The sequence below is a fragment of the Pteronotus mesoamericanus genome, unplaced genomic scaffold, assembly GCF_021234165.1.
Source record: "Pteronotus mesoamericanus isolate MK-2021 breed Mesoamerican mustached bat unplaced genomic scaffold, CSHL_Meso_final contig_74, whole genome shotgun sequence".
NCBI lineage: Eukaryota > Metazoa > Chordata > Mammalia > Chiroptera > Mormoopidae > Pteronotus > Pteronotus mesoamericanus.
Genome location: NW_026555247.1, coordinates 27,669,758 through 27,693,285, shown reverse-complemented (window position 1 = coordinate 27,693,285; position 23,528 = coordinate 27,669,758). Strand labels below are relative to the sequence as shown.

At 40.0% G+C, this 23,528-nt stretch overlaps 1 protein-coding gene across 1 annotated transcript; it reads right to left on the bottom strand.

The window, feature by feature from the left end:
• Positions 1-8,817: 8,817 nt before the first annotated feature.
• Positions 8,818-23,078, bottom strand: SKA1 (spindle and kinetochore associated complex subunit 1). Its single transcript, XM_054583865.1, has 6 exons — positions 22,991-23,078; positions 19,607-19,731; positions 17,883-17,980; positions 14,446-14,622; positions 10,048-10,220; positions 8,818-9,005 (listed from the first exon to the last, which is right to left on the bottom strand). Exons 1-6 carry the CDS (start codon positions 23,076-23,078, stop codon positions 8,857-8,859), a joined length of 810 nt encoding a protein of 269 aa, XP_054439840.1. The 3' UTR covers positions 8,818-8,856.
• Positions 23,079-23,528: the final 450 nt, after the last annotated feature.

Below are 23,528 nucleotides of genomic sequence, written 5' to 3'. Positions count from 1 at the left end.
CAACTGAGAATTTTCCGATGCCTAGAAACTCAAGTTATTTTTGATAGCAGTATAACGAAGAAAGCAGTGTGGCTGGTGTGGCTCAGTGTACTGAATGCTGGCCTGCAAACCAAAAGGTCACTAGTTCAATTGCTAGTAGGGCACATGCCTGGGTTGTGGGCCAGGTCCCCAGTTGGAGGCATGCAAGGGGCAAGCTATCAATATATCTCAAGCACATCGATGCTTCTCTCCCTCTTTTTCTCCCTCCCTTCCCCTCTTTAAAAATAAATAAAATATTTAAAAAATAAAGAAAGAAAGCAGTAATAAGTTTATACAGCTTAAAATGTCTTAAATAATTAACCTGAACTGGGAAGGAATTCACCTTCCCCTGAATTTACATGAAGTATTAGTTTTCCACCAAATTCAGTTATAAATGATGAGAGCAATTTTTAAAATTTTCCTTTTATGTTTTGTGATGGTAAACATTTTAAGAAAACATGATTTTAGTTGTATAGCTAAATCTAATATACATGGCTTTTCATTTTATTTCCCAGTGTTCTATAGAATGTTGGTAAATATCAACAAATGATAAAGTTATCATGGAAACAAATTGAAAACCTTACCTATAATTACAAGAACATTCATCCTGTGTGGTGTGGCTCAGCAGACTGAGTGCTAGCCTCCAAACTGAGATGTTGCCGGTTCAATTCCCAGTCAGGGCACATGCGTAGGTTGTGGGCCCGGTCCCCTGTTGGGGGTGTGCAAGAGGCAAGCTATCAATATCTCTCTTGCACATCAATGTTTCTCTCCCTCTCTTTCTCCCTCCCTCCTCTCTCTCTAAAAATAAATAACAAAGTCTTATAAAAATTTCATAATGTTTCTTCTTTCTCTTGCTGCCAAGTTTCTCAATTATTAAAAACTCCCTTTTTCTGTATCACCTAACCAATATATGAGGAGTGAATATCAAATTCAAGTAAGGAAAAGAAGAACCACTGTATAGAAATTCCAAAGCTAGAAATATTTAACTACATATTTTACACACTTTTTTTCAACATATAATGGTTATAAACTTTGGAAGCACCTCAAATACTTCCAAATAAATACCTAATTAAATAAATGATCATATAAGAAAGTATGTAGTTATTAAAATGATGTGGAATAGTACTTAATGGTATAAGAAAATGTTTGTGATTTATTGAATAAAAAGAACCAGTTATACGTATGTTGTGCAAAACTATTGTTATAAGTTTAACACTGCATAGCTGGGAAGAAAAAAGACTGGAAGAATGAATCCCCACTCTTAAAGATGGTTACCTTTGGGGAGGGGATGCATTTTCTAATGACTTTTCTTGCTGATTATTTTTCATTACTTGCTGTATGTATGACTCTATGTCTGGTACATCAAACCATTTTAGAAGTGCATTTCTCAACTATGGATCATACCTGGACTCTTAGCTAACTGACAGCTTCCAAAGAATTTGTGATTTTATCCTTTTAAAAAGTTAGAGCAGGTTCATATTTATCCCTACAATGACTTTACTGTTCATTTTGCATTCTGTATACTTAGGCAGGGGCGAAAATGATGGGTATAGGGCACAGTTGAAGGTTGGATATAACCCTGGATGGATTCTTCCTTGGCATGTGTCCTGCATGGGGATACTAGAGACCGTCCCTTCTGTTTGATTCCCATCTACCTCTAATTACCCGGGCCTTGGCAGAGATATCCCTTCCCCCAAGAAACCTTCCTTGATCCCTATACATTTATGCTAGGTGCTTCTGTGTGTCCCTAGACGTGCATCAAAGCATTCATTGCACAAGTACTTTCTTTATTTACTTAGCTGTAATCCCTCCTAGAATATAAACTTCAAGGAAGCAAAAACTCATATCTTTTTTGATATCACTTGTCCCTAGCCCCTTACACATGTGTTCATCAAAGTAGATGTTCGATAAATATTTGTCAAGTGGACAAACAGATCTATCTTGTCCATCAGAGTGGGGGAAAGATGTAGGACCACCATGTTAGTTTCTCCCAGGATCTTCCACAGAAGCTATACTGGTTGAAAGGGACACAAGGGAGCGTCTCTCAGGAGGCTAAAGGTTCAGACCACATGCAGCCAGGAGAGGCTGAAAATTGGACTGGGAATAGATACAGGATGAGACAAAGGAAGAGAGAATAAATGACTCAGAGATGGCCAAACTAGGAGAAAAGTTAGTAGGTAAGAAAACTGGGACAGTCACTTTCCATCCTTATATCCCAAATGATTCTTTATGGCTGGGGACAGCCATTTCACCATCTGAGGTTGTAGCCACCTAGAGGAGGTTCTGTCAACATAATGTGAGATTTCACCCTTTGTAATAGTAAACATTATACCCCACCAAAGATCTTGGGCCTAATCTCTTAATGTTGCAAATACTTTAAAAACAAGAGGATTGGGGGCGCATGCTCTCTCTCTCTGTCTCTCTCTCTCTCTCTCACACACACACACACACACACACACACACACACACACACATACACGCTTTCCCCCACCACTTTTCCCTTAGGCACGCTCTGTTTCTCTATCGAGAGTACGCCTGAACCTTTCCTTCCCCCTTTCTTCCCCTGTGGTGCTTATCTTTGCTTGATTTCTTCTGAGCTCCGAGGGCCCTTCTTTTGCCTCTATAACTTGTTTTCTGAGCCCAAGGAGCTCCGATGCCTCACTTCTACTTCTGTTTTTAAAAACTCTTTAAAAAACCAAAAAACAAGAGGCTTGTTTTGGGCATCGTGTCCCTGCCCCCAGGGTACACACAGGCACAAGGTCACACCTGACATGAATTCTCAGCCTGTGGGGTTAGAATATTGCTGTTCGCTGATCTCAGAATTGTGCTCTGGGCTCCAGAAGCAGGCAATTAACATGGCATGTAGTCTCTTCTGACTCAGAGCAGGTCAAGGAGGCAGGAAAAGCAAATGCCCTTCTCACTCCTCCCCCAAGACTGAAGTCAGCCCACGTGCATAAATGGCAAAGGTGTTTGTGAGTGGGTCTCTGAATCCAACCCCACCTCTGAGGAGAAATTCAGAATGAAGAGAACCGCCCACGCCTCGCCCTGCCCATACAGGACAGTAGAGGCTGTAGGAAACAAATGATTGTGTGACTTCCCACGGTCTCTAACTTGGAAAGGCAGATTCTAGCTTATTAGCACCACAAGCTGCTTCTGATGACACCAAGGAGAAGAGCCGAAAAAGCCGGCAGAGGTATTTTCCTCACTTATTAGCGTTGATGAGAGAAGTATAGACAGAAGCACAGTTCTCTCAGGATTCTTCCAACGTGCAGAAACAGGCCAGAATTAAGTCTGTGTGTCTGACTGCCTGTCTGTCTGTTTCTAAACACACACACACACACACACACACACACACACACACTGCATGAAGAAAATCCTAAATTCAAAATACAAATGTCAAAACATTACTATGCCTTACAGAACAAATAGCAGGCGAGTGACATTTTTGATTAGCCGTGATCCAGGGAGATAAGGAGTAATATCTATATTCGAAAAGGATACTTTGTTACTCTCATCAAAAAGGTCAAGAGATAACTTCCTGGGTTCATGTGCCTGTAACGGAGGAGTAAATTAAAATGGACTGACTCTCCCACAAGTAACAATTATAAACAATATGAAAAATATTTTAATAACCAACTGTTTGAATGCTCAGAAAAATGGCCAGAGCAGGCAGGACTGGAGGGAATGTGCCTGGGAATGAAGGGAATTGCACTGGGCAAGATGCACATTTAGACAGGCTTTTCCCTGCGGCATTTCCCAGCTGTGTGCAGGTAAGTTAAGATTGCTTTGTTCATGATTAAAACTAGAGAAATCAGAAAAGGAGAGATTTAAAGAAAACAAGAAATGAAAAACAAATGCAGCAAATAGAAAACAGTAACAAATACAGCAGATATTAATCCAAAAATATCAATAATTACTTCAAATGTGAATTATCTAAATATACCAATTAAAAGGCAGAGACCGAGAGAGTAGATTTAAAAAAAAAAGACCCAACTATATCATGTCTACAAGAAAACCATTTTAAATATAAAGGCACAGGTAAATTAAAAGTAAAGTAAAGAGAAAGGTATACCTTGCTAATACTAACCAAAACAAATCTGGACTAGCTACATTAATTTCAGACAAAGCTAACTTCAGAACAAGGAAGAATATCAAGAATAAAGTAGGATACTAATGATTAAAAGGTCCATTCTCCAAGAAGACGTAACAATCCTTAATGTGCATGTGCCTAACAACAGAGCATCAAAATACACGAGGCAGAAACTGATGGAACTGCAAGGAGAAACAGACAAAGAGACTGCGTAGTTGGACAGTGTAACCCCTCTATCAACAATTGACAGACGCAGCAGGTATAAAATCAGTACGGACGTAGTTGAGCCAAACAGCACCATCAGTCGATTGGATTTAATTGTTATTTGTAGGATATCTCATCTAGCAACAACAGAATACATTCTTCTCAAGTTCACGTGGAATATTCACCACGATAGACCACGTCCTAGGTTGAAAATCACACCGTAGCAAATATAAAATCGAAATCATACAAAGTATGCTTTCTAACAACATGAACTTAAACTAAAAATTAATAAAAGAAAGATAGCTGGGAAATCCCAAAATATGTGGAGGTTAAACAACATACTTGTAAGCATTACATGGGTAAAATAGGAGTCTCAAGAGAGATATTAAACTATTTTTAAGGAAGAAAAATGAAAATCCAACTTGTCCAAATTTGTGGGACTCAGGGAAAGCAGTGCTTGGAGGGGAATGTAAAATGGTTTGGCAGTTTAAAACAAAGAACCAAACATGCAACTACTCCAGCAATTGCGCTTCTGAGAACTGCATTCCCCAAAACATGAAGAGTCACATCCACGTGAAAGCCTGTACTCAGATGTTTAGAGCAGCTTAATTTCTGACAGTCACAAACTGGAAACCACACAGATGCACTTCAACGGGTGGAATGATTAAACTACCTATTGTACAGCCATACCATCCACACACGACGGAATACTACTCAACAATGAAGCTGCTGACATGTGCAATGACCGGGATAAATCTCCAGAGAATTATGCTGAGAGAAAAAAAGCTAATCTCAGAAAGTTTCATACTGTACCATTCCATTTACATAACATTCTTGAAATGACAAAATCACAGAACTGGAGAACAGATGAGCGGCTGTCAGGGGCTCAGGAGGGCGTGGAGGTGGGAGGGAAGTGGGTGTGAGTGCGAGGGGGTGACCTGAGGGTTCTTTGTGGTGATGGGAATGTTCTGTATCTTAACTGCGTCGATGTCAACATTCTGGGTGTGATACTGAGGCAAAGAATAAAGGGTACAAGGGCTCTTTCTGCATTATTTCTTTTTTAAAAAGATTTTATTGTATTTATTTTTAGAAAGAGGGGGAAGGGAGGGAGAAAGAGAGGGAGAGAAACATCGATTGGTTGCTTCTCACACACGCCCGAACCGGTGACCAGCCTGCCACCCAGGCACATGCCCTGACCAGGAAATAGAACCACACGACCTTTCGCTTTGTGGAGGGGCACCCAACCAACTGTGCCACACTGGTCAGGGATCTGCATTATTTATTACAACTACATGTGAACCGATAGTTATTTCAAAATTGAAAGTTTAAGAAAAAAAAATGATAGGGGTGTGAATTACATGGGTGTAAATTTAATCTCAATTTTTTTAAAAAAAGATGTAGCCTTTTACCCACTAATTTACTGCTTTTCAATAAACCAGGGGAAGAGTAATCATAAGAATTTGAGGTAAAATTTTGCATGTTATACCATAATTTCTCATAAATACTTCTTTTGTATGCTTGTTAGAGACTATCTAGAGTCAACCTAACTTTAATAGAGTTCAATTTGTATTAAATTATTACTGCTTTTTAATCATATATACTCTTGGCTCCAATTTGAGTAACATTGTTTGAAATATACCCAGGTAGATTCCTTAATAATATATGGAGTAACCCTTCTTTTTTTGCCACTTGTATAATTAGATACAATTATGGAACAATGGTAATGGGTTATTAGGAGATGGAATGTTTCATAAAGCGATCACTTAATATTATGAAGCAAAACTGCATCCTACCACACAAAGTTCTATTCAATGCACCACAGTAATTCCATTTGCTTGATTATAGCACTTACACATTGTGCGACTTGACACTATACCTAAGCAAAATGAATTAGAAAACTAAAGATGTTGGCTGAGCCCTGGCTGATGTGGCTCAGTGGATTGAGCACCAGCCTGCAAACCGAAAGGTTTCCAGTTCATTCCCCATCAGGGCACACGCCTGGGTTTTGGGCCAGGTCCCCAGTTGGGGGTGTATAAGAGGCAACTTATTGATGTTTCTCTCCCTCTCTTTCTCCCTCCTTTCTCCTCTCTCTGAAAATAAATAAATAAAATATTTTAAAAAAAGAATTGTACATTTTAAAAAAAGATGTTGGCTGAAAGAATTTTGTAAATGGTTCTTACTCAATGAAAGTTTCATGTAATTACTTAGCTAATAACTTATTCAGCATTCCCAAAATTGAATACACATTCTTTGCTTAAAAGTTTAGATTTCCAAAGCATGTGAAATCTTGCCTCGGCATATGTTATCAGTTTGGCTCAAATAAACTTTATGAAAAAAATGTGATTTCCAGAATATCTTTTTGTGATTATCAGAGTATCTCTTTGCAATTTTTTATAACCCCGCCAGGCAGAATATCCTTTAATTTCAATATGAGTAGGTTTCCCAGAAGAAATTGGGCATATTAGAATCATAGATTATTAAAACTAGAGGGTCTTGAGGAAAATTTCTGTTCAACTATCTCATCAATATAAACAGAAAGAAACCGAGGCATGGAAAGGTGAAGCAGTCACCCCAGGGCACAACCTGTTTCAGTTAGCGTGCAATCAATAAATATTTATTTAGCGCCCTCTACTGGAAAACTCTCTTAGACTGGCTGGGGACACAGCAGGTAGTGAAAAGGGGAAAAAAACTGCTTACCTTGGGAGTTTACACTCTAGAAGGGGGAAAAAAGACAAATAAATAGGTAAAATATATAAACCATCAGACTCAAATGTGCTCTGAAGGCAAATGAAGCAGGAGGGAGGAGGTGTTGCAGAAGGAAACTGTCATTTTAAACATAAGGAGGTCTGAGAAGGCCTCCATCAAATGGCATTTGAGCAGCTCTACAGGATGTGCGTGGGGGAGAGGGGGTCATGTGAATAAAGGATGAGCTTCCTGGGCAGAAACAACAGCCAGCACAGCGTCTGAGGGAGACTCCCACTTGGCCTGTTCCAGAAACAGCATGGAGGCTGGAGTGGCTGGAGCAGAGCTGGGAAACAGAAGATGTTATCACCAAGTTGAAAAGACACCTGAAGGGCCTTGCGGCCCTCAGCTTTTACTCGGTGAGAAATGGGGGTGGAGTGCCCTACCATGTTTACATAACTGGTCCATGTAAAGATTGGGGGTGGGGAGGAGCTGGGGCAAAAACAAACAGACCAGTTAAGAAGCTATGAATTAATCCAGGGAGAGATGATAGGGTTAGGGACCAGGGTGGTAGACATGGAGCTTGTGAGAAGGAATTACATTTTGAAGAACCAAGAGGGAGTAAATGGCAGAGGTAGGTCTAGGTTTCAGAGGCGTAAGATTTTTTCATACACTATGTTGCTGAGTTACTTTTTAAAGTTCAAGACAGTATTCCCAAGAAATAATTTGATTTCTGAGTTGCAATTAGGGACTAGTTTTTAGCATGCAGCTAAGCACAGCTCACAGTATCTGATGACAGTTTTTCTCTGCTACAAAGGATCAGCCTGCCCAGCAGATGCAGACATAGATGGTGACAATTAACTTTATGTGTCAACTTGACAGGCCATGCAGTGCCCAAATTAAACATTTATTTATTATTGTTCAAATACATTTGTCTCCATTTTCCCACCACCACTTTCCCCTGCCTCCCTCCCCCTAAACATCATTGCTGGGCATGTCTGTGAAGGTGTTTCCAGGTGAGACTGGTATTTGAATCAGTGGCCTCAGTAAAGCGATTGCCCTCCCCGGTCCAGCGGGCACCACCCAAGCCATCCAGGACCTGAACAGAAGGTGGAGAAAGGAGGGATTTGCCTTTTTTTCCTGCCTCACTGTTCGAGCTGCAACATTGCATCTCGTCTTCTCTGGCCTGCCTCCGCTGGTCCTCAGTCCTTCAAACTCAGGTGGAATTATACCACCGCTTTTCCTGTTAGCTCCGTTTCTCTGGACATTGACTAAAACATACACAAGACAGTCACCCAAGTGCAGGAGAGAAACACAGCTAAATTTTACAATCCAACCACCCATTTTTCAAGACCTGCTGACACGTTATTTTATCATCTTTTTCATCTCAATGTACTTTTATTACAATTTCAAAAACAACGTAAGGGAAAGCAAGATAATCACATGGGTCGGCTGCCTCCAGACCCAACTTTGCCTTTGGACTGAAAAGCCATTGATGGAATTCAGACGTTTAATGACTTTCAATTCCAGAGAACCTGAGTATCCTTGACCTCATCTCCTAGACCTTTTTCTTCCACGAGCACATCTGCATTCATTGTACTGGGGTCTGTAGCATTGTCACAACACAAAAAACAGACATAAACATTTTTTTTCCACTTCCATTATCTGCCTAACAGAGACTCACAGGGTAGGTGGTTAAATATTGCTGAAAGGAAGTTTATTTTAGAATATGCATGCTTTATTTTAAAAGTTTTATTTTTATAACAGACAAGAAAAGATATACATAAAAAATTACATATAAGGAAACTATAGGAATAGCCTCTATGCACTACTGCTGGCTGGTTGAAAAGGTCACGAGGGCCTCAGGTTATAACGTATCGGGTGAGTCCTCCCCCTCGAACCTCTGACAGCCTGCGGCAGTGTCGTAAGATATTCAGTATCACGTGAAACCTCTTGTCAACTTTCAGAGCCGTGAACTCCTTAATGTCAGCTTCCACTATAAAATAATGACCTGAAAATAAAGAGAAAGATATTAGTGCAAATTTTTTCTGATGATTTCAAATTTATTGATTTCTGACCTGATCTCATTAGATCATTGATGCTTTCATCTCATGTGGCTGGGGTGGCGTGCACACTAGGAATTGCAGAACTGTTCACGCTACCATTTTCTTGTTGTTCTCTTATATCTTCTTTGCTAGTATTATCTTCAATGCATGATCCTTTTTTTAAAAATTTTTATTGGTAATGCTAATTTTTATAAGGACAACTTTCCAGGTGAGTCTTTAATGCATTACATAGTGACTATGAATGGCATTAGTCATTTTTACTACCATTATCCAACCAAATTGACAAATGGTATTCTTACTAAAATATCAACAGTAATTTTTCTTTGAAGTTGCATAATGTTCACTGTAGCATTTCAGTAATGTAGCCTTACTTATTATATCACTAGCTACCACTGGTATCTTCTGAAGAATTGCCTTTTCAAGAGTTAATACGGGATAGGGGACAATAGAATGTAACCCTCAGCAGCTCTATCGCTTACCTGGCTTACCTGGCTGACGTTGGTCGAGTAACTTAAGCTCTCTTTGTATAGTCTACAAAATGGGGTTAGGGATAGGTCGTACCTCCCAAGGATGTTAGGAGGACTAAAGCTCTTAGTACACCACCTGGCACACAGTAAGTACGAGGTAAGAGTGACCAGCTGTTATCATTACTATTCTAATCCTGGAAACATTGCTTATACTTCCATAACTCTCAGGCTCAGCACTAGACATTTTGGGTTAGATCATTCTTTTGTGTGGGGGCTGTCTTGTACATCGTAGGGTACTTCAGCAGCATCTTTGGTCTCTGGCCACAAGACGCCAACCCAACCCCAGCCGTAACAACCAAAAATGTCTCCAGAGATGGCCAAATGTTCCCTGGTGGGAAAATCGCTCTTGGTTGAGAGCTGCCATTCTAAATTTACAATTTTCTAGAATTAGTTTTGTTTCTCATGATTTATTTACACTCCAAACAGTTGACATACACATATACATATGCTATCATTTTACCTTTGGTATCCTTTGTTTCTTCATCAAGGAATCTGTGATAGAGATTTCTGGCCACAGAACTCATAGTGGACTTTTTTGGTTGATGTAGAATCTTATATTTACTAATTACTGCCTTGTTGATTTCTTTAATAACATCATTAATTTGACAATAGGTTAAGCGGGATTTCATGTACCTATAAGTAAGTATATGATTAATGTTTTTGAAGACTCATGATACAAAAGATTTTCATTGAAAAATATTTATAATGACTTCATATAGTTACAAAGCTATTAGTATTCCTTATTAAAAAAATGTTAAATCGACTTTCAAATAAACCAGACATGTCTCAATAGTTAAAAACTTACAGAGAGACCACAACATATTAGTGCTTATCTTCCCGAGTTATATCTGGATGCACTAATCTCTATTCTCCACTTACAGAATTAATGAACTGATTAACTGCAAGCCAGATGTTTATTTAAACATTTTTATATGTTTGTGAGCAAGGGACTGACAGATTTAAATGTTAATGAATTATATAGCTTATACTACTCTAGTTTTCTGCAAAAACTTATGTGTTCAGAGAAAGACAAAAGGAGGAGGAGGAGAAAGTCAAGGGTAACAGAAGACCATCACAAAGACGGCAATGCCAACGCAGACACAGGCGAAACGAGAGTGCGCGGAGAGCTCCGAGGGGAGCCCGCGAAGGCAGAGGACCGGCGCGGAGCCGCACCCGGTCCACGCCCCGGCTCCAGTTCCCGAGGAGCGCCGCGTCTTCAGGCTACATCCCGCTTTCCAGCCCGGACTCCCAGTTGCCCCAGAGTCTCAGCCTGTGCAAACAGGACGCTCGCAACTTTCAATGCTTTGCACATCGCAAAAACAGATCCTAGTGACCCGCCTCAACAGTCCCCGTCAACAAACTAGGAGTTCAATGTTAAACCCTGCCCTTCACCTCTATTCCAAGGGGAAGTTTTCTAAACAAAACTTCCTTCATGTAACAGAACATAGAAATATGTTTAAAGAAAAATGTTCACACTGACCAGAAACCATTCATTTTCATTATTCCCTTCTTTTCTAAATTCATTTTTGTGGCTATTTTTTCTAACCATAATTTCCACAAACCGTGGCTACCACAGCTCTCCCCGTCGCAGTTCCTTTCAATCTTCTGAACTATGTCACCTGAGCTTCCCCAATGCCCATCCCCCACCTCTGCCAATATTTTCCACTGTATGTCCATTCTCAATAGTAATTTCTTAAATAAATGAATGTCCCATGTTTGGGCTACATTCTTTCTTATCCTAGTCTTCTAATTTCTCTTATTCCCTAAATAATGCCTTAGTTTAAAAATCAATACTCTAGCCCTGGCTGGAGGGCCCCGTTATTCGGCGCATTGTCCCACACACCAAAAGGCTGAGGTTCGAACCCCATTCAGGTGCATGTGGGAGGCAATGGATCAATGTCTCTCTCATGAGTGTTTCTCTTTCTCAAGTCAATGAATGTATCCTCCAGTGAGGACTTAGAAAAAAAAAATTAATACTCTACCATGACTATTTAATTTCCTTCTTTAGCTCTTCATGAAAACATTTTCTAAAAACCTTTCTACGCCACAGTTCCTCACAGACATTTGCTCTTCCCTGTAGTTCAGCCAATGAACAATAATAATAACAATTTAAAAAAAAATAGAATCAAACAGAACTTTCATGAAAACACTGCTGTCAATGAAGGAAAAGACTGACTGACCCCCTAAAAAAAAGGTTAAAAAGAAATGTCAGCCTCCTTACTAGTTCCAGAATTACCAAACACCCAGGTATTTTTTCAAGTGGCTAACAAGCACATGAAAAGCTGTTCAACATCATATGTCATTCCAAAACTGAAAATTAAAACGAGATACCACTACAAACCTATTAGAATGGCTAAAATAGAAAAAAATGACAAAATTAAATGCCAGTGAGGATGTTAAACAATGCGAACTCTCATTCATTGCTGGCGGGAGTACAAAACGGCACAATAATGTTGGAAGACAGTTTGGCATCTTCTTACAAAGCTAAACAGACCCTTACCGCAGGATCTAGCAACCTCACTGTTAGGTATTTACCCAAATGATTTGAAAATGTATGTCCACACAAAAACCTGCACATGGATGTTTATAGATGCTTTGTTCATAATTGCCCCAAACTGGAATAATCAAGATGTCCTTCAGCAGGTGAATGGATAAACAAACTGTGGTAAACACAAACAATAAAAAGAAATGAACTATCAACCCACAAAAAGACAAGGGGGTCAAATATTTGGTGACAGAAGATTTGACTTTGGGTGGCAGGCACACAGTGCAGTATGCAAATGACATAGCATAGAACTGTATGCTTGAAACCTATATAATCTTATTAACCAATGTCACCCCAATAAATTTAATTTTAAAAAAGTCTTAAGGTTGGGGAGGAGGTTTTCAGAGTAGTAAAATGATTTCATATCCTTAAGTAAAATGAGTTCTCAAATTGTGTTGCTACCCATGGAAATTGAAAATTAGCCCATTTATTTTTTTCTTAGTTGTAATGGCCACTGGGAGATTAAACTAAAATCAAAGAGTTAGAAAAAAAAAAAAAAGACAAAGGGCGAGTCTTAGATTCATATTACCAAGTAAAAGGAAAAGAAGCCAATCTGAAAAGGCTACAGAGTGTATGATTCCACCTATATGCCATCTGGAAAAAGCAAAGCTATAGAGACAGAAAAAAGATTAGCGGTTTCCTGGAGCTCAGGGGAAGAGATGAACGGGAGAAACACAGGGCACTGCTAGGTCAGTGAAACCGCTCGGTGTGAGACTGTAGTGGTGGACACATGCCATCATGCATTTGTCGAAACCCACAGAATGTACAACAGCAAAAACGAACTCTACTGTAAACTATGTTCTCTAGTTAATGATGTACCTACACTGGTTTACCAATTCTAACAAATGCACCCCAGTAACGCAAGACGCTAGTAATAGATGAAACTGTTTTCAGGTCTAAGAACACCCTGTGTTGTCTGCTGGATTTTTCGGTAAACCTAAAACTGCTCTAACAAAGTTCATTAATTAAAAAACAAACAACAAAAACTGGTAGAGACAGCTCTGAGGAATGTAAAATGATCACATCCCTTGTCCCAGGGATTTTCCTTGTCCCAGGGATTGGGCCTCTATTGCAAGAAGATGAGGAATTACAAGGTAGCCTTGCCTAAAAGAAATTTCACAGTACCATTATTCCTAAGAATGAAATCAACCCAAATATTTAATAAGGGAATGCTGAAATAATTACTTACAGGTAGCCACATGAGAAAATAGTATACAATTATTAGCCCTGGCTGGTATGGCTCAGTGGATTGAGTGCCAGCCTGCAAAGCAAAGGGCCCCAGGTTTGATCCCAGTGTAGGGCACATGCCTGGGTTGCAGGCCAGGTCTCCAGCAGGGGGCATGCAAGATGCAATCACACATTGATGTTTCTCTCCCTCTCTTTCTCCCTCCCTTCTCCTCTCTAAAAATAAATAAAATCTTAAAAAAATTTAAAAAAAAGATAGAATTTAAAAAAGAAAATATTATACAACTATTAAAATCCAGATTTACAATAATAGTTGAGGATGGGAAAATGCTCATGATTAAAAAAAGAAAATTGTATTTATAGTATAATTAAATTGTTGCAACAATCAGCAACAACCAATTATACATGTGAAATTCCGTAAAATCTAGAAGGAAATATTCTATCTTATCTGAGTGGCAGAATTACAGATGAGTTATTTTCTGACAACAAATGTTTTCTAACAACATGGATTATAAAGAAGTAATGAAAATGGTAACAATACAAAACCAAGAAGTGAAGCAAAGCCCTGGAATTAGGAGAGTTTAAAAACGTCGATTTCCATAATTGGTTCATCCCCTGTAAAGAGCAAAGGAGACCTGCCTCCGGGGGAGGTGTCTTGGGCTGCTTCCGCCCCCTTTGTTCTCCTTGGTGACCCAGGCCCAGGACAGAGCACAGACGTGAACACACGTGTGGCCTAAGTGAAGGGACAGAGGCAAGAACAAACACAACATCCTCCATTCTGATCTCAAATTGATACCCCACTCTTTCTGTAAAATTACAGCAACACAGAGGCCACTCTAAAAGGTAACAGAGGAACCTGTCACAAAGCGGCCCTGGAAAGGACGCGGCAGTAAACTGACCCGGCTCCAGATCTCTCTATGAAAAGGGGCTTCGGTACTGAACAAAAAAACAGGATTTTAAGCATCTTCAACAGAAGATTTCCTGTGTTTTCATGGTACAATGTAAAACTATTTTAGAAGAGATTAATGTTTGAACACAACATATTATGAATATAATCAAGCTTTGTGATTTAAACAGTCGTCTATGTTGATTACTAATGAGTTGAACGTTAAAACTTAAAATACTTACGCAGGAATGCCATTAAACTCCTCAGAAGTTATAAATGGCATTTCTTTAATATTTCTTTGCTCTTTAGGGGGCTTCTTCTTTGTGGCTCCAGGTCCCTCAACTTTGACAGGTTCCTCACCTTTGACAGGTTCTTCACCTTTGACAGGTTCTTCAAGGTCAAGATCTGATACATTATCACTACAGAATAGAGATGCACATACAGGTAAAATCATCAGAACTGTGCAGCACACTAGAAAGTTTTCCCAACTGAAAATACTCACTGTCAAACACATGCTTTGCCTCATTAAGCCAACATCTTTTTAATCTCTACCCCTATTTTCATGAAGAGCTGAATAGTAAGAACAAGGAAAATTTAGGCCTCCAAAACTTCAGTAGTATAATTGTATTTACATACCCCCAAATGAAACACGAAGCACATAGGCTACACATCTTCACCAGTTATCCCACCGGTCCCTCGAAGTCCATATGTGTGAAGTCAGTCATCTTATACTTCCATCTTTCTAATTCATCCCGTTGGTTGCTAGCATCAGGCTCTTTCTGCTAGAGTCATTGGAGTTGCCAGCAATAAACATGGGTCACCCTTAATTCAGTCCTACCCAGTTTTTGGAGTCAGTGAGAAACCTAATTTAGCTCCTACCCCACTAGCTGGAAGTCTAGAAATAGACGGTAGCTTCTGGGTTAACGGCCTAGGAAGGAAATCCCCCTGTTGCCAGTAGCAAGTCAAGCCACACTGGCTTTACTGTTCCAAAAAAGAAAGGGGATACAGGAAGAGCAGATCCAACCCAGGAGAAGTGGGCTGCAAGGAAGACAGGGAGGCAAGATCCTGAGAGGACAGCTGCGGGCAATGGGGCCTGACTGAGGGGGTGGCCAGGCTGGAGGTTGTCAGGATGAAGATGCCTAATGCTACGGTACCATGATCCTGGCCTGCCTCCTAACATGAGACTCCACGGTGAGCCTGATTGGTACTTGCCTGCTTTGACCAGGTGCTAAGGACACTCTTGATTTCTCCTTCATGCCCTACTGTGTTGAAAATGATCAGAAGTGCTGGAAATAATCACTTCTGGCTACAGAAAGTTCTGCTTTGACCTAGCCCAAAAACTAGAACCAGGCCATTGTGAGTTTAGGGGAAAATTCCTACTCCCTAGGCCATGTTCCTGCCACACATCCAATGTCCAGCCCACACTAACCTTGGCAGATATCGTATTATGATCTTGGTTTCTAGCATTCGCTCATGACCTTGCCCGCTAATTTTCTCTTCTTGCAGGGAAGTCTGAGGTACCCTAACATGCCAGGGACTCTGTTGAGCTAACTTCTGGATGCCTTCAACTATCAGCAAGAATAGGGCTCTTTTCCTATGCAGTAAGGTCCATGCCTTCCTCTCAGTTTTTAAAATTTAAGCAGTATTTATGGAAACATATGCAAAAGTGTGATTACCATAAATGCCAGCATGATTACCTCTGACAGAGGGAAGGTCTGCAATAGAAGTGTTTCAAGTACAGGTGGTGTCCTATTTCTTAATCCGACTGGCAGATACACTGATGTTTATTATTCTTTGATTTGCACAAATAATACTTTAATCCTTTTCTGTATATATGATATAAATGGTCCAGCAGAAGTTAACGCCTGCTTGAGTGTGGTTGGTGGGGAAATAATATGGGTCTAGTAATTTATAGTTTTAATTTGAACATTTCACCTAAAACATCATATGGTGTGCTTGAGTGTGATATTGTTGTTACAGAATTACATGTTTATGCTTTTGTAATAAAAAAAGAGGTGTTATTTGCACCAGACCCTGTACTTTAAAAGTTAAGAAATTTTAAGTTAGGCCACGGACTATTTTTACATGCTTGTAGCATGTAATTTCTTACTTTTTAGAAATATAATTTTGGTGGCAAAGGACTGAGAGATGAGAGTAGAGAAATAAGAGAAAGACAAATCACAGGCACTCCCAAATCATAAAGACAAAAGATGATAAAAGATCTCCTTCAGAGCCAGGTGATGAGAACAGAAGTGAGGGAAGGGACAGACAAAACCCCGCAGAGGCAGAATGGACAACTGAGGGTGATGAGAGAGCAATTCAGTTTGAAGACGCCAACTTCCTGTCTAGGTGACAGGAGGACAAGAGCCACAGGCACAGGTGGGCGGGCAGCAAGGAACCAGTGGGTTCAGTCTCAGACACGCAAAGCTGGAGAGAACAGCTCATCCATCGGGACGCCAGCAGAACAGCAGAACTAGATGTCCTGTCAAGGCTGCAGTTGGATGCGCGAGAGCATTAACGGTGGTGCTGGGTAAGAGTGAGTAAAACAGAGCTTTCGGAGACACTTGTAACTTAAAGGAGCTCTGAGCCGAAGGAGGCAGCCAAGTCAGAGATGAGAGATGACAAAGGAGAAACCACAGCAGTTGTGCAGGTAACAGAACTTCAAAAGCCAAGAAGATGGACAACAAAGTAAAACCTGAAAGGAAGATTCAGGGCTGAGGAGGCATTTCTGACCTCTTTATAACCTTCCGCGAACAGTTTCCTAAGTGTGGGAGTTAGAACAGCCAGAGGCCAGGTTCTAGATGCTCTGGGGGAGGTACAAACGTACGTTGGCTGAACAGGCAGAGGTAGCACAGTAATTTGAGGGGGAAGCAGAGCTAAGGGTTTTCTTTTGTTTCTTTGGTTCCTTTGGCTATTTGTAGTTACTTTTTATTTTTTTTTTTAAGGATTTTTTAAAAGACTTTATTTTTTTCCAGAGAGCGGGGAAGGGAGGGAGAAAGAGACGGAGAGAAACATGAATCAGCTGCCTCTCGCATGTCAAGAAATGGGGACCTGGCACCAACCCAGGCATGTGCCTTGACCGGGAATCAAACCGGCAGCCCTTCAGTTCGCAGGCTGGCAGCACTCAATCCACTGAGCCACACCAGCCAGGGCACTTTGGCTGTTTTTAAGACGGGAAGCTCATTAAGGTTATTTTTACCCCAAGGTAGTGGTTCTCAAGGTCAGGGGAGCTTTGTCCCCCAAGAGGACATGGTAACGCCTGGAGACATTTTTCATGGTCACCACTGGGAGGGGCTGGGGGTGTGGAGGGGATTCGGGGTGCTATTGATAGCTTGTTGGTAGAGTGAGAGATGTAACTAAACCCCTATTCTCACAACAAAGAATTATCTGGCCTAGAATGACAAACTCTGCTCTAAGGGAAGAAAATGTGAAAAAGCAGAAAAAGAGATCCCAGAGGAGAGACTCGCCCTTGGGAAAGAGGGGCGACACTTCTCTCAGAGACAGCAGGATAAGAACACTGGCAAAGACACGGGAAACATCACTTGTGGTGTAAGTAACAAAACAAGACAAAAAACCTCCAGATAATCACTAACAAAATTGCAAGTACTCAAAAAAGCGAAGTGAGGTGTTTAATAGTTTTATAAACCCAAATGGCAAGAATAATTAAAAATACACTTACAAGTCCTGGGTTACTGTTACTTGAGGCAAATGGGGAGGAATGTTCTCTTTGAGATGTTTCACGTCTTTATAATCTTCTTCAAGAGACTGACAGAGTTCCTAAAATTAAAAAAATGCTCACAAATAAGCATCTGTTCTGCCTGTGTGTGCATCAAGATGTTATAGAGAACATGAAATTCCGTGACACACAATCATGCAAGTGTTCAGAACGCAGAAGCGGTGAAAAGGCACTGAATGAAGCAATATTTTAAAAAGGGCCCCTTGGTTTCTAGAGCTGTTATTGGATGGTGATATAATATTTCTCTCTAGAGGTTTTTTTAAAGGATTTTATTTATTTATTCTTAGAAAGGGGAAGGAAGAGAGGGTGAGAAACATCGACTGGTTGTCTCTTGCATGCGCCCCAACCAGGGACCAAACCTGCAACCCAAGTGTGTGCCCTGACTGGGAATCAAACCGGCAACCTTTCGCTTTGTGGGACAACACCCAACCGAGCCACACCGGTCAAGGCTCCAGATTTTTTTTCAGAGTAATCATTATAATCACATTACAACAGGCAGGTTGAGATTTTTAAAATACTTTAACCTTGAGAAGCAACTAGAAAAAGTATGAAAGGTGTAGTATGCTTGCCAGTCTGGTAAATTGCTTTTGTTGACTTAGTAAACATCCCCCAGAATTACTCTGAGAGCACCAGAGTAATAATGCAAGCCTGGAATGCAAGGATGAGGCCGCCTAGAATGACTTCCACTGTGGACATGTGTGCATTCCAGCATAATGAAAACCTCTATTTGATTATAACGGCTACATAATGGCTTGTTCTTGTTTTCAGTTGTTTCTGTTTAACTGTCTCCAGGACTTGAGGCAATGAACTCATGCAAGTTTAATAGGAAAAATACTCTGCAACTTTGGATTCCTGCCTTGGGATTCTCAATCATAATGTTAGCAAAAATTCCAAATAGCCTTCAATTCTGAGTTGAACATTTTCTGGGCCTGCACCTAACCCTGAGCATTTTGGGGCTGGTTAGAATTGAAAGCAATATGGGTTTCTGCTTTAAATTTATAGGGCATCTTTGTTTTAAAGAGCTAAATGATGTTCACAGATACTAATTTTATTTCAGCTAATAGTACGATAGGCATAATCATGTCCACTCCTACAGCTGAAAAATCTTTACAGACCTCAAGGATTATGAAGTTGAAAGGGACTGTAGAAGCACTTTGTTCAGTCCCATTGAACATGTCAATGGCTCTACGAGCATGAGGTAATTATGATCCAGAAGAAGTATTTTACCATCAGGAAGTACACACATACTTCCATTATTTTCCAAATGAGGACCCAGAGGTTCCAGGAGGTAAAACGGCTTTCTCAGGGTGGCAGAGGGGACTAAGGGCAGCCAGGGTGAGCATCTGGATCTCACCCCAGGGCAGCTATTCCTTCCGCACCAGCCAGCCAGGACATCATGTGTTTAAATGAAACCCACCAAGATTTATGAAATCTTCCTTTTCAGTCAAGTTAAATTCCATTGGCTACCACCATGAAAAAAGGAATACCTGTGGGCTCTGGAGTCCTTTATACTGGGAAAATAAAGTGCAAATAACACACTATACCATTAAAAATAATTTATAAAGTGAAAAACATTATAAACTTATAGAACCCTTAAGAATTCCTGCTGATTAGGCAGTTTGTATTTATTGCCTTTTTATTTTGTTCCTTTGCTGAGAAAACATTACCTTAAGAGTATTAGTAGTTTGTTCTTGATACTGAATTTCTAATTCCAGTTTATTTAAAAGTTCATTTACTACCATGATTTCATCTCCTATTTTATTTAATATAGTCTTCAAGGTGGGTTCTTGACCTGTTAATAAACAAAGATAAAAAGGAAAATCAAATGTATAGAAAACCAATAACGTACATGTGCCCAACCAAACTTCTGGAACACAGCTTTCCCTTAGAGAGACATTTGGAGGTAGAGAAAGAGCTATTGTTTCAGGCCCTAGGACCTGTCTCCATGGGTAATCATAAGACCTCACTCCTAAGCATTAGTATGGAAGAGAAGGAAGGGAGAGGTAAGTACAAAGTGTCTCTTGAGTCTTTTGTTTCTGGCAAATTATTCCACTATAAAACAAACCAACCAACCTATAAATGCTAAATAAAATAAACACCGTCTACATGCATAACCAAGCTTTCATGAGAATGAAGTAAATGTCCAAGGGCCCCAAGAGGAAGGGAGAACCGCAAACCAGGCAGTGCATGTGAGGTGCGTGGCTGCAGCCCTAATCTGGGGGGTGCAGAGGGAAGTGAGAGAGTTTGACGGTCTCAGCTAATATACTTGGGTGTTGTTTTTTTTTTAAGACTTCATTTGTTTATTTTAGAGAGGAGAAAGGAGGGAGAAAGAAAGGGAGAAAAACATCAATGTGCAAGAGAAACATTAATCAGTTGCCTCTTGCACACCCCCAGCTGGGGATCTGGCCCACAACCTAGGCAGGTGCCCTGACAGGGAAGTAAACACAACCTTTTGGTTTGCAGGATGACGCCCACCCCACTGAGCTACACCAGTCAGGGCAAATTACATATTTGGTTTTAATGGGTATCAAGCCACTGTTTGAAATGGAAAGCACAGTGTGTTGCAAGCAAGAATCCCAAATGAAGTCAGGACCCCTCTTCATGGGCCTATCTTCAGTGAAAGCGTAAAGTTAAAAAAATTCTAATCACTGTCCAGGGAGATATAAGTTTATGTTCTGGCCTGGCCCTCAGGTATGTGTGGAAGGTTAGGGAGAGTTCCTCTTCAGGATTTGTAGCAGAGGTTTAGGTTTCATATTTACACTGTCCACATGATTAATGATCCCTAAGTGAAGAAAGTAACATAAAAAGTCATATGCTGGTGGTAGCACTGGGGTGCCAGACAGAAACAAACACCCGAGTTTATAAAGTAGCATGCTCGCTTATTCCCATCCCACCTCTTTAGCTTCACAGATTTGAGGATGGGAAAACTGGAGTTTCCTCCTCTCTAAAAATAAAAGAAGTAACAAAAAAACAAACAAACAAACAAAAAACTTTTTAAGGGCAGATCTAAAGCACAAAAGAAAAACTAGTTTCATAATCAAATCTTTCCACCTTCACTTCCAGCAACCAAACAAATATGCATAAGTAAAAGCACAATTTCTGTATCTATAAATTATGGAGGCAGTAGAATAAAATGGTTAGAAGCTCCAAGCCTAACGTCAGAAACATCAGTACCTACTTCAAGATTCCTGCAAAAGTAAGCGGAAAAGTACATATAACATGGGCTTACTGTTGTGTCTGGAACCTAGTAAAGCTCTCAGCAAAAGCGGACGACTACTCATCATCATGAGAAGCACTATACTAGAGCAGTGCTAATTATTTTTGACGGCAGGTTCATAACAACAAAATCAAATTAGTAAGTACATGAGAGTATTGATGTCTTTACTGAGATTAATTTCAGGGGGTTAAATAACTAGTTGGATACAGTCATATTTTAAATAACTTTTAGTCACTTAAATTTTAGGGGCTCGTTTACTGATTTGCAGTAATGTTAACAGCTGAGCAAATTCAGTACTTTTTGGTTGTAGTGGTCTAATAAATTACAGCAGCCAAAGTAGCAAACAAATAACTGGGTTTTATTAAATAGGCTTTAGAACCGAGCAAATTATTCTCCCCACATACAAATGATGGTTACCCAGTGTGCTGTGTAATCTAATAGGTTAGACTGCTTTGGCCACACCTCATGCTTGGGTGGGGTCAGTTGAATTTAAAGTTTGACAGTTTTATAGGTCTCCAAATTATATCTGCTTACCCAATAGTAATCATGCCCTCTGAAAGAGAACGCTGTTTAGAATTACTCTAAACAAGACTATTAAAAATCTAAATATCCTTTTAAGATTTCTCATTAAAAGTGCCATAGAAGTAAAAAGAAAACTAGACTGGGAATCAGGACACCAAAACTATAGTCCTCAATGGTTATTCATGAGCTGGGGAACCTGGTAAGTCACCTGACTTCTGAGTCTCGGTTCCTCATGTATGAGATGTGGAGCTGGAAATGAACTCAGTCTCTTCAGCTTCAACTTTCTATAGAGTATGTTAACCACAAACTATAAAATAGATGAGGCTCCCTTATTAGAGGTTCTCAACAAGAGATGGAAGATATCAATGTGCCTAGGAAGACATGTATAATTCGAAAGGGCGTTCCAACATTATAATTTCATTTTTTAATTCTTTAAAAATTATCAATTCATAATACAAACTACAGTAAAGCTCAACAGTCTTCTCAGCAGATAGGATGCTGGTTATCGATAACTCTTTAGCTCTCCTAGGTGGACTTGGGAGCACATCATTTTTGTAAACATCATTTTCCCAGACTTGATAAGGATCACCTATTTCTTTGCACCTTCATTGTGTCATCACCTTTCAGCCCACCAAAATGTTTTGGGAGATGGTTACAACCTACAAGTTTCTGGATGTTTAAAAAAATTGATTTAATTTTCAATTAGTTGTTTCCTGGTGATATATAGTGATAAGCGTCCTCTAAAGCAGGCTATCAGATGAGTTATGGGCTACTGTTGCCCTGGGTCTTTTCCACTTTTTTCTTTGTGAAAGATTTTACCTATTTATTTTTAGACAGAGGAGAAGGAAAGGAGAAAGGGAGAAAGTGTGTGGTTGCCTCTCGCGCGCCCCGTGCTGGGGACCTGGCCTGCAACCCAGGTATGTGCCCTACACTGGGAATCAAACCTGGGACCCTTTGGTTTGCAGACCGACGCTCAATCCACTGAGCCACACCAGCTAGGGCTCCACTTTCCTTTTATCCCTTACCTTTAAGTATTTTCATTTAGCTCTAGAATCACAAATGCCACATAACCTTCAAATCTTACTATTGTGCTTTGTTTATCTCAGAAAAACATAATAAAGCTAATTACTATCCAGTGTCCTCTAAGATATTCAAAATATTGATGCCAGAGTGCTTTTAAGTCACCATTTGAAACTTAAAATTACCTCTGCAAGATACTTTCACTTAACTAGACATAAGATATCATTCAAAGCGGAACAATAATCAAAATGCATTGTGTTTGTACAAAGTCAGTGGAATCTATTCTACTTACCACAGTTCCTTAATGACAGACATTTTTTAATATTGCTAATCTTTTCATTAATATAAGCACATGCTTGTTCCAGATCTGAAGAGGCCATCTTTTAAGCCTCTGAAGAAAAAAATTATAAAGTTTCCAAAAACAAAAACCAGGGAAATTTCTGTTCACTTCCAAAATCCAAGAATGGTTAATATCCAGTAGATCACATTCCTCTGAAAATAAAGTACAAAAAGTCAAGAGCGATTTACTTCAAATGTACAAAATTCAGTTTCTAACCAAAATCCAGTAGTTGCACGTCTTATTAGAGCCTTCTGTAGTCAAAGCATCCCCAACCATAATACAGGGAATAAGCCTGCATCATCTCTTTAAGGACTTAGGGGGCGCAAATACACTATATATAAAAACGCCAAATACACTCGAATTTAAGAAAAGAAAAACAGCAAATGCAAAGAAATGGGTACAGGTAAGTATTTCTCCCACGCTGTGGGGGACTGATCGCGGGCGGTAAGGAGGCGAAGGAAAGCAATCAGTTACGGTGCACTCCGAGGAT